A 12,736-nucleotide genomic window follows, 5' to 3' on the forward strand; every position below is an offset into this window, starting at 1 on the left:
CATGGCTTCAAACTCTATTCTGACTTTAATCAAAGAAAACAGCCTTTATTTTACATAAACACTTTCTACAGAAAAAGCAACCCAAAGTGCTTAGCATAGATATGAACTCTTTATATTGACTTATTTTCAAGTTAGAGCACTGTTTCTTAGCCATGGGATTGAAACCCACTTTTGGGTCATGGGTCACCATCGGTGGGTCATGAATGGCTGTCTCTGTTTCTGCCTTTAAGTCGAAAGCACATAGCCCACGTTCTACAGAAGTGACCGACATCTCTGTAAAGTATTTATAAGTAAACCTAGGTTCTAAGGCCATAAAGGTTGAGAAACACTGAATCAGAGCATGTGGCAAGCTAAGCAAATTACCCAGGGTCACACAGTGAGTCAGCTGCAGCAAATTTTAATACCTTAGTCATCAAACTACACACTGCCTAAAAATCTTCCACTTCTGGTGCATACCTCTTGTTGACTTAAGACTACCACATTCCTGTCACATCTTTCTTTCCACACTAATGTGTAAGGGTTCTGCCAGGGTCAATGTGGTTCTGTTTCTCTAAACATGTTGCCCTGCCATCCAAGCACTACTTAAATACATATAATTTTCTATATTAATTATTATTCTCATTGTTATATATAAGAAGAAATTCTTACTGTCATTATCACAGACACAGAAATACAAAATATTGTCTACAAATAGTTCCAGTTCCAGGTAAATTCATTTTTTTGATTCAATTCATTGTTTGGTTTTTTTTTTTTGATTACATTGTTTTTGCAAAATAAGTAAATCTGTGACATTCTCAAACATTTCAGCATCTAGTCATATATTTCAAGTCATCACAATAGTTGCAGCTGACTGACTAGTAACCTAACTTTCTTATAATGTAAAAGTAATTTTTTACTTACTTGTGTTCTGACTCATGGATCGAAAATATGACTCCAGATGTTGATGACTTCTGTTGGACTGCTGCCAGGAAAGTGAACTCACTTTTATTCTTAAAGAGCTGAATCACCTTCTCTGCCACATGTGGTGATGCATGGATTTCTCGATCTGTATCTGGCAAAGTGGAAAGTAAAAGAAAAGACATGAACATTTTCATGAGGTTCAGTGATATGCACATGCTGAATCTGTAGCATGAACTCTACCACATTTACTTAAACAATGCAATCACAGCATGCAAAGAACAACAGTAACACTGGCAGAGGTCACAAAAACCTAAAAACTTCACTTTTCATTTTTTTGTTTTTAAAATTGGTTTGTTTTTAACCATCCAAAAACTGTTTATTGACATTATACCTATTTGAGTAAGATATAGGGAAATGATGTGCCAATGGCAAAGTCTAAGCATAACTTCAAACACATGAATTTGTATAATATGGGCAGAAATATACTGTGACAGTTTTATTTTGAATTCCATTTGAAGTGGAATACCCCCTTAAGTTGGATTTCCAACTCCAAAACTCGGGGCTGGACTGTCAAGTTCAAGTTTGCCCAACTTCAGATCTTGACATCAATCCAAAATGGCGACATACACTGCAAACTTTAGTGAAAGCTGTAGTATTATACTGTTTTTAGCACTTCTGTTTATTTGTATCTCATTAAATCAGTCATACACACAGTACTGTCCGACCTCTATCCATGGGCCTGTTCCTACAATGTTTGGATATGCAAAATATCACACATTGTATTGTTATAAACTGCTGTTTATTTCTGTGGAGCAAGCGTAATTAAGGTTTTCCTGGACACATCCGTATTGGTTTTCCAAATGTTTTACTGGAATGCTGTCAAGCATTAGTTCATTACCCTGTATATACAGTAAAACAGCAAAACAGTTGACTAAACTGCCTCACAGTGCCAGGGTGTTGGGTTCAAATGACTTCCCCATATCGCCCTGTGTTGATATTGCTTTCTCTCCAGGAAAACCTTAGTTATGCCTGCTCCACTGGAATAAACAGCAGTTTAAAACAATGCATTATGTGGGATTTTGCATATCTAAACATTGTAGCAACATATAAGTTCATATAAGTTTTCTCTGACTGTTCCAGTTTCTACTCAAATTATAAAGATGCATTGGTTGAGTTAATTTGCAAATTGTCACAGGGTGAAGCACCAATGGTCCTGCAAAAGGGTTTGTTCCTACCTTTGGGCCACTGCTGTTGGGACAGACCCTATATAGAAATAAAATAGGTGAATGGATGGATGGGCTCTATTAATATTTTTTCAATCACCAAAATGAAGGTTAGATTGCTTTGGGTGAACATAAGCTTGTAAAAGATTGTTGGATGTATTGCCTGAAGTAGTCAGTCATCAGAAAATAATTATAGGTTTCTCATCACAGGGCTCAGTCGAACAGCTTACTTGTATAGACAGCTGGAGCCTAGTGGAGGTTTCTGATTTTTTTTCTAAAACTATATTGTCAGCTGTCAAAGCAAACTTTAGTGAATGCCAGTTTTAATTTTATTATGTGGGGTTGAAGCAAAATTCTATTTTGTGCTGATAAAGTCTTTGTTAAAGAACTTTCACAGTTCAACAGTTTCCATTTGCACTACAAATGCCTATTCTTCCATAGAAAGAAAAGAAAAGTACTTTGTAGTTGTGTTTAAAAGAGACAGACTATAGCAGCTGATCCAAAACAAGCAGGGCCTTTTATGTCATCTTCAGAACACGATCACTTTTTACATTCTGTATAGTTTAGGAAGACATGAGAAACACTTGCGTCTGTCACACCACGCAAGGAGCCTAAACTTAGCCTTCATTCCTCTGGATCAACAATACAACTAAAGCAAGGCAGTTTTTCAAGCACATAACTTAATAAATACAGTTTATCTTTATAATTTTTTTCAATTAACTCATACTATATTTTTTCTGGGGAAAACAAAGAATCAACAGGCATGGCATATACCAAGAAATAAATATTAATCACTTCACCAATAAGCTCATAGATTTAATTCAGTTTATTCTCATTAAGTGCATTTGTTTTTAAGAACCTAACATGCTATACAATAACCACAAATGTAGTGAATAACATTCTTAAAGAAAATTTTTAAGGTGCATTAACAAGACTGAAGGCCTCTGGAGTCTTTCGATTTATCTCCTCCGTAATGCCTTGATAAAGGGAGGGAGCCATGAGGGAGCAACATCTAAAGGACAGATCAGCAATGCAAAGGTGCACATTGGTAATTAATAAAAAACAGTGATGAATGGTATATGCAAATTACTGAGAAATTAGGGCACATGTGATGATATGCAAGCTCTTTGAAATTCCCTTTAATATTAAACAGCTTATGAGATAGTTGTCAAGACTTTCTTACTAATGATTATGAAGCACTTCTGTACTGCAGAATCACATCAATCAGACTTTAATGCCTTTCATGGTGAACATCATTCCAGTGGTTTTACATATGTAGTACATCATAAGTTAGAGAAACCCATGCCACATTCTAGGAAGTGCAACACTACCTCAGGATTCCCCAGTGATGCAGCTTTGTGCCAAGCATCTCAGCCACCTTTGCCACCACACCACAGTATTTTTCTGCACAAACTCTTCCATCCATCCACCCATCTTCTCCACCCTCTTTGCCCAGTTTAGAGTCTTGGAGGCCAAAGCCTACCCTGGTAGTGTCCGGCACAAGGTAGGAGTTAGCCCTGGATCCTGTAGGGCAGTGGTCCCCAACCTTTTTGACAGCAAGGACCACTTTATTAGATGCAAATTTTTCCACGGACCGGTTTTGGGGGGTTGGTTGGGGGGGGGGGGGTAGTTTTATACACAATTTACATAACATTTCTATTATTATTAAAGTTATTAAGCAGTTCGCATACGTTTGCAATCTGAGATTTTTCTTCTTTTTTTGCATATAACAAAGACATATGCTTTACATTTGCCAATCCAACAGATTGCACATCACAAACATTAATACTGCAATCTTTTTTTCGTGTCTGCTGTTTCTATAGGAGGGTGACAATGAGTTAAATTCCAATGGATGTTTTTCAAATGTTGACAAGCAATAAGCAAAAGGAATCAATGAAAACCACAGACAACAAAAACAGAAAAAAAAAAACAGTACGAGGAAAGTTCGAAGAAAGAGATTTTTTTACAATGTTTCTGTTTGGGGATCGTTGTGCAAACGTGCACAACTGAGCTGCGACCACAGATCTAACTGCTCTGTGGATGATTCGTTCAAGCATTTCAAGGTCACTTCGTTGTAATGAAAGCATCTGTTGAATGTACTTCGTAGTAACGTGATTTCTATAGACTCATGTCATATGGGGAAACTGTCGGGACCATAAAAATACTTTGTTGTAATAGTCTCTCACCTCGGTCTCTCTCCTCTCTCTGCACCGCTGCAAAGCCCCGCCCGCCCGCCAAGCGTTCTGAAAAGTCTGAGTGAGTCGCCGTTGCCGGCAATTCTCTCGCGGCCCGGCTGTCAGACGGCTGCGGACCGGTAGTGGGCCGCGGACCGGGGGTTGGGGACCCCTGCTGTAGGGCACACTCAAACACAAAATGGGTCAATTTAGAAATGCCAAATAAATTAACACATGCATCTGTGGGATGCATGATAAGAAAAATGGAACAGCTAGACAAAACAGTCAGAATTTGCAGTCTCCACAAAAACTGAGATCAGGCTTGAAGTTTGAACCCAGAGTCATAGAGCTGTTCTACAGTGCTACCCTATGCAAAGATATTTCTTTATTATAAAAGGAAATCCTGGGACGAGACTTTCTCTGAGATAATTTCAACTCCCGCAAGATAAGACTTTTTGCTAAGAGATTTTGACAAGTCCTGCACTCCTCTCAAACTCTTATAACCATGCCCACGGTCCAATCACTTCTCAATCGTGTGAATTTTATTGTCAGACACAGTTCCTGCGCTCTCAGCTCCAAGCGGGGTCAGAAATAAAAGACAAAGAGTAGAAGACAAAGTAGAATGTCGTAAAGAGGTTCAAAAACGTTGGTGCGATACACATGCAGAGCAGGTTAGAGATTATGAAAGTACTAAAATTCAACAGTCTCCAAAAACTGATAGTAAAGATCGCATTAGCGTTAACAAACAGAAATTATTACTCGGTGAAATAATGAAACAGCAAAAAGAGATCAAATATATGGACATAGGTAATATGACAGAAGTATGTAGATATTGTTTGGCTTTAAACTTTAAGTTGGAGACTTGTAGATCATCTAATAGGTGTTGCCATCAGGGAAAAGTATTGTTTCTTCACAATGAAGAGGCCTATCCACGAGAATTAAAAGATTTGTTGTTTGGTGAACGTGAAATCCACATGCGCAAGCGGCAGAGATGCAAAGTGGCTGGCGTATAGCACAGGCGGGGGGGGCTGGCAAGTGAAACAAGCAGGGGTGGAAGCCCCCTAGTTTTAATGAAAGTTATCTGAATATAACACAATGCTGAGTTATATATAGCAAATATCTTAAATAATTCATGACAGTATTAACCATTTACTTCAGTTATAAAATGTTGGAAAATTTTAAAACAAGGAATGAATAAACAAACAGTCTATAGTACTATAGTAGCCAAAATGTTAATTAATAAAGGCAGGTCTTTATTACATACATCAATGTGACCCAAACTCGTATTGAAGTTTAAACAATCTGATTTAATTAGTCCATGGATTTTAAAGACTAGAAGATTAACATCACCCTGTCCTAATTATGCAATACTATGGTACACAGGATGCTTTGTGCCAATGCCATGTATCTTGTTTTTAGGACTTGAAATAGGTAAAATAAAAACAAAGGATGGGCTGTAGCTGGTAACAATCATTACTCCCTGCGTAAGCAAAACATATTATTAGCTTTTTTAAAAAAAAATCAGTTTTATTACAGATTTATACTCTGGGACTTATGGTTTCTCTTAAACAAAGTCTAGCCTTCAAAGCAGATCTGAAAAAAAAAACATATATCCTGTTAAGTACATTGGAAATACAGTAATAACTTAGATGCCGTGCCACACATGCATCTGAGGGTCACCTTCCTGGCTCATCCTTGATAAGCAATACCAGCCAGGAATGAGAGGTGGTGCTGTTACTAATGGTATCATCTTTTTCTATTTCCACAGCACAGAGTAGACACCCAGTGAGGGCAACTGACTCTGCCCCTTCTGGTCAAAGGACTGTATATTTGAGGCTCTCCCGGAAGGTGGATGCTCATTTGGATAAAACCTCCGCCCGAAACAAAGCTCTACTGCAGACCTGACAGCCTAATAAGAGAAGGCATAGCAGCACTGTATTTCATTTGTTTGCAGCATCAAGTGCTATTTCTGTGGCAATTTCACATATTGATTAAACGGGGTGACCTGGTTGGTGCACCAACATTTATTTTGGATCCCATGTCATACCTCGCACAACCGCAACCTACATAAGCATACACAACCTACACAGCATGCAAGCTATAGCTACTACAAGTAAATATAAAAAAATTCTTTCAAACCACTTAATCCAGCTAAGTGTCATGGTGGCTTTGTAGTGCAAATGCAAACATTGGCTGCTAAAAAGAAACCACACTCTTAACAGGGTTTCCATACCATCACAGAACCCACACTCACACAAATATCCACACCCAGACTCACACAGGCCCAATATGGAATTCACTATTAACTCACACACACATTGGGAGAACATGCAGACAAAATGTACTTAATTCAAGGCTAGGAAACTGGATAACAGCATTAACCACTGCACCACTATAATAAGTAAACAAAGTGACTTAAAATAAACAAGTTTAAATTGACCAAATTACTTGGTGACTGGTGTTAAGTATAAAGCACTATAAAAAAGGTGTATGAAAGATTATGGAACATTTGAACTACTTGCAGTATGGCAATAAATTGTGATTGCATCAATGAGTGCAGGGTGTATTAGATGTGTAATGGTGGGGGCTTCTGTATCACTGCTTTAAAAGATTGTATGTTTTATGTCACCTTCAGAACACCATCACGATCAGTCCTGGAGTGGTAGTTGTCTATGTATGGTCTGCATATTCTCCCTATGACTGTGTGAAACTTTCTTCAGATATTCCAGTTGTCCTAACGTGAAGGATGTTAAGATTAGATTAACTGTCAACTCTGAGTGAGTTTGTCCTGTAATGGAGAGCAGCTTCCAATCTTGTGTGGATTCCTGGCATGATCCTGTTTAGCTCCCAATAATCCTCAACTGGAATAAGCAGGTTCAGGATATAAGTGGTCAATAGCTTGAAGGCCAGCTCGATAAAATGCCAAACACTGACTTAAATGTCTGTCAAATGCTTTTCAGTAGAACATGTACATTCAAGCCCAGGAATATCACACTTGCATACAGAGACTTGCTGGCTCTCACTAAGCAAGAAAGCAACTAAAATTCAGATTGCTTTTGCACACCACTCAGTTATAAAAAATAATGTTTGACACAGATGAGTTCAGACTGTTAGAGAATGTTAAGACATACTTGGCAAAGAAGACAAAGTCTTAAAAACGTATTGCATACCGTGTAAGGATCATGGGAAACATTATTTGCTCTCATCCCAACACAAAACATAAATAAAAGGTTATGAGTGGATTTATATAATATTGCATGGGAGTAGAAACGTTATGAAAATATGGTCTGACAACATTCAACATTCTCTAACAGGGCAATTCTGAAGCTTTCAACTAGGAAAGCTGATCTCAAAATTCTGGACCAAATCTCCACACTTGGTGATTTAATACAGAACATGGCCTCTGCAGTGTGTGCTAATGCGGGGGCATTAAAGGCTGACAGAGCAGAATACAAACCTCCTTTATCCCACCAAGGAGCTAAAATCACTTCCATGAGGGTCCGTGTTACTGCATTAAAAAAGATAAATGACTAGCAGCAGATACTGCCTGAAACAACAAGAAATAAGTAGGTTTAGCATCCTCGTTGCCAGTTACCTGAAGGCTAAAATGCAAAGACCCAAAGGACTTTCTAGACCAGAGGAAAGCACCGAGATCTATAATCAGGTGGGCTCACTGGACCTACCACTGCTGGGCTTCAAATAATGACTGCTAGCTCTCTACATTGATGGATTTAGAGCCTTCCAGGAAGCTCTCCAGATATCAGGCTTCACTCGAAAGTGTTCTCAACTTTACTTCTTCTCAAACTTAAGCAACTAAATGATCTAGAAAGCAAGTCTTTGTGCTGATTAGCAACAGAACTAAAGGATTAAGTGCTCAGAACTCCTTGATCTATCCAGCTCATCTAAGCCTTTCAGCTTTCATTGGTCATTCAAATTATCAGAAACATTTAACTGATTTCTATCCATCCAGGTTGGTCATGAAGTCGTGTGAGGACTGTACGTCTTCACATATGCAAATTCTTTTCATTCTTTACTCTATTTACAAGTGCACATTTTTGGCATGCACTGTCAGTTAAACTTTTGAACACTTTACTGGACTACAAATTGGCAGTTGTGTTTGCCCTCATTTCCATAATGTCAGGTGTGTACTAAATAGCAATTCTTTATCAAAAGTATTTCAAGTTGTAGAATCACTGCAATCATCCTAATTCTATTTTGCCATGCAGTTTTATATCTGAGGTTTGTGAATAAGTCGCCGTATTATAGTACAGTATTGATGCGCTCTCACAGCTCTAGGAATGACTCCCACCCATTCAATATCAGCATGTTGTTTGCATGTTTTCTTTAAGTTCTTGTGGGTTTAACTCTGAACTTCCCTCACATTATAAAACATGCTAGGTGGAGCTATAAATTAGTCTGGTATGAGTGACTGTGTGAGTGTGAGAATGTGCCATGACATGGGTCGGCTCCTTGTCCAGTCTTGCTTTTATGACTGATGTTGACACAGAAGGACACAAAAAGAATCCAAAAGACAAATGTATGGAAGTGTCTGAAAATAAGTTTACATGGGGCAAGAGACACATTTCAGGCCATGTGACTAGTCTTGCATACATTTGCTTATTCTTGGCATTAACGCCTTCTTTATTTCTTCGCATCACATATAGCCATTTTCTAAATGTTTTGTATTATATTTAGTGACACCTACAGTGTTTCAAATGTGTTTGTCTCGCATCACGCTTGCATCATGGTAATTAATGTGTAGCCTTAATTCAGGTGGTTTACAGAACCATTTCAAATTTTACAAGAAGCAGTAATAAACACTTCTAAGTGCATGTATATATGCAATTAAGAAGTGTTTAACTGCCAATATCAATTAATTGAACCAATGTGTGAGAATATATTTTTTTGTTAGACAAATAGTAAAAACTATTTTTTAATTAGGCTTTGTTTCCGATAAATACATTATAGAAGAAATTAAACTATATGACAGACTGTAATTATGAGAAGTATTTTATTTTCCTTTATGCCATATGTATTATGGATAAATATTTTCTGTACATATTAGTTAAAAAGTATGTGTTTTAAGGGAATTTTGATTATTTTAATATGTTTATGGTCACTGAACAACAAGCTTAAATAGTTTCATTTTCTTGATAAAACAAGAACAGGTAATAGTTTAAAGATACATCCAAGGATGCACTGGGACAAATCATCAGTGATGTTTCCTGAGGACATTGGCTGTTTCAGGTCTCGCAACATCAGACACCCTCGCTCAAGTGACCCAGCCAGGGTTGATGAGGCCCTGGCTTGTGTCCCAGCAGCAATAGCCCATGATTCAGACCTCCTGATCCAAAGGTACCTAGAGGACCCTTCTGTAGCTTCTATGATGGACTTTATGACTCTCCTTTTTGCAGCTCCTGTGATGCCAAACACGGTGTAGACCTTGCATAAAGAGAGGCCAGCAAATCCTCTACACCCCACTTCAATGGAGGGGCTCACAACGAGCATTCCAGTCACTCCTTCGGTGACTAAATAAACTTTTAATCTGCAGACTAATTGTATATCAAACTACTGATTGAATTCAACAGATACCCACTCTCTCAACCACTACTTGGCTATGCAGTTTCTTCCTGTGATCAACTACTACACTGACTTTCCTCCTAAGGCAGTTTGGGCAGTGTGCTCCCTTCACACACCACAAAAGCCTCTGACTCTGTTTTGTAGAAGGAGCACAAGAAAGCAGGGTATAGTAATTATATCTGCCTTTATAATAGCAACAAATCACACAACTGAAAATCATAGCCCATGTCACATTTACTGACTGAGCACCAATCTTCCATGCTCTCCCCTGTTTCTGACAGGCAATAACGTGCTGTCTGACAAAGTCAGTGATGTTCAAAGGGTTATCAGCAAAAGCAATCTCTGGCCTTTTGTTTGTTTGTTTTTTTTTTGTTTTTTTTTAATGAGACATCAGACAGACAAGCTTCTGTTCTATTTGCGAGGTTCATGGCCCCCGTGAATACCCGACAGGTCCAGCGCCATACAAACAGCTAATATCTGCAGTGAGTTCAGCTGTAGTCTCTGTCCGTTTTTTTTTTTAATCTGTTTTCCTTTTTGTTTTAGTATATAAAACACCACAAATCAGACATGAGCTTCTCTTCTATTCATGAGGTTCGAAACACATGTACCTTTTTCCTCTTCTGTTCATCAGGTTCAAAACATGTGCACCTTATTCCTTGTTGCAACGTTATGAGCATTCATTGGTTGTCAGCTCTCATGCACACAGAGCCCATCCCTCCAACTAAAGACTAATGTTCGCAAATTAGTTGATCTAGGTCACTGGTCACGTCACATTAGACGATTGCCTTCAAGAAAGCACACCAACAGTTGCCTCTCACATGCTAAGATTATGTAAATAAAGGCAACAAATGAAATTTGCAGGAAAAGTTGTGCAATGTGACACAGGCTTAACTTCAAGTCACACATCTTCTTCAATATTATCACAATCCATACACTACCTTATGCATGAGCTGGGCTGAATTGGAAAACTAACATAGCCAGCCACTATGACAGGCTGTAGCTAAGGCATGCCCAGTGCAATTCTCTTCATTATCACAGCAAAGCACTGTAATAAGCACAAAAGAATGAGCGCAAAACTAATTTCCTTTCACCATAATCAAAATGCAACATCTACCAACACAATCAATATCTTTCTACTAACATTAAATTTCCCTCCTCCTATCAGCTGTTAAAGTCATTCTGTCTGATACTCCAACCTATCCATGAATGAGCAGACACTCCTTCTCTCTGCTACAAAGGAAAATCATTTGATCTGCAACCTCCCAGCCCCGTCAAGTCTCTAATGACTGAACATTTCTTGGTTTCTATATTGGCCAGAAGGAAAGGGTTAAAAAAATAGAATTTTTAATCACCAAAACCAGGTGACAAAGAAACTTTTTAGGCACTTAAAGTAACAGTTTAACAGGCTATAATAAACTGAATGACAAAAGCAAAAAGAAATTCAAAAATGAAAGCAGAATAATGAAGCAAAAAGGTCCTAACCATAAATAAAGACTCCTTGTCCTAACCGTAAGGAATCTCATAAAGAACTGTGTTTGTAGATAAAGTGCACCTCCATCTTATATAGAATTTGTGTGATGACATCAGATGCAATATTGATATAAACTTATGCTCTTGACAATGAATGTGACAACTGTAAGCAACCTACCAGCAATCATAAGTAAGGATCCAAATTGACACCAGAAGGACATGATGTAAAAAAATGTAAACATATTATAACAAAACCACATTATAACAACATAATGAAAATATAAATAAAATGAATTCAATGGGTTATGAAAACATGATTCATCACTGTCCCATACAAAGTTATGGCAATACCCTATGATTAAAACAAAATAATCATACACTTTATCAGATCTAGAAACTGCTCTCCTCATTGCAACACAAACATCACATTACTAATGAAAATGTGGCTGCTCAGAATGTAAATCTTCTTATTACAAATAATAATAATAATAAATAATAATATTTCTACCCAGAAGTACTTTTTTGTGCTCGTGATTCACAATTGGCGATGAGCAAACTACTTTCCATCACTGATAAGGTCTCAAATTTCAGAATTACCTGAGGTCTAATTTATTAAATGTAGAGTAAAACTGAGTACTTATGAAAAATATATCATGATATGGAGTGTAGACTAAGTTCCTCAGCCATCAATATAAGAAACCTTCTTCTTCTTCTTTCGGCTGCTCCCGTTAGGGTTGCCACAGCGGATCATCTTCTTCCATATCTTTCTGTCCTCTGCATCTTGTTCTGTTACACCCATCACCTGCACATCCTCTCTCACCACATCCATAAACCTTCTCTTAAGCCTTCCTCTTTTCCTCTTTTCTGGCAGCTCTATCCTTACCTTCTCCCAATATACTCAGCATCTCTCCTCTGCACATGTCCAAACCAACGCAATCTCGCCTCTCTGACTTTGTCTCCCAACCGTCCAATCAATATAAGAAACCTTCTTATTTTGCTAATTTGATTTGTCACATGCACATCATACATAAGTACAATATGTTATGAAATGCTTAGTTACTCAACTCCAATGACTGTGCTTTTAAGAACATAAAGAGACAATAATAATACATGACTTTATAAATATTCAAAAATCATTAATAGAATCATAAATATGTGAAGTACCAACTAAAAAAATAACAATGTTATAGAGTTTACAATAGGCCATCATAGTGAAAAGTTAAGCAAAATGATATCTTTTATTGGCTAACTAGAAAAACGCTTGAAGAAGGGCCTGAGTTGCCTTGAAAGCTTACATATTGCAATTTTTTTTCTAGTCAGCCAATAAAAGTTGTCATTTTGCTTAACTTCACCCTAGAACAATAAGTCATCATGTAATTCTACACATTT

At 37.7% G+C, this 12,736-nt stretch overlaps 1 protein-coding gene and 1 long non-coding RNA gene across 2 annotated transcripts in view; one reads left to right on the forward strand and one right to left on the reverse strand.

The window, feature by feature from the left end:
- Window positions 1-12,736, reverse strand: part of LOC114645928 (protein kinase C-binding protein NELL1-like) — a 1,522,815-nt gene that overhangs the window by 1,307,325 nt on the left and 202,754 nt on the right. The window contains exon 3 of the mRNA XM_028793848.2: window positions 901-1,051. Coding sequence (XP_028649681.1) covers window positions 901-1,051 — 151 coding nt within the window. The remainder of the gene's footprint in view (window positions 1-900; window positions 1,052-12,736) is intronic.
- LOC127526750 (uncharacterized) overlaps window positions 1-12,736 on the forward strand; it is a 485,290-nt gene that overhangs the window by 314,179 nt on the left and 158,375 nt on the right. The gene's annotated exons all lie outside the window — the stretch shown is intronic.

This window comes from Erpetoichthys calabaricus, chromosome 2 (assembly GCF_900747795.2).
Source record: "Erpetoichthys calabaricus chromosome 2, fErpCal1.3, whole genome shotgun sequence".
Taxonomy (NCBI): Eukaryota; Metazoa; Chordata; class Cladistia; order Polypteriformes; family Polypteridae; genus Erpetoichthys; species Erpetoichthys calabaricus.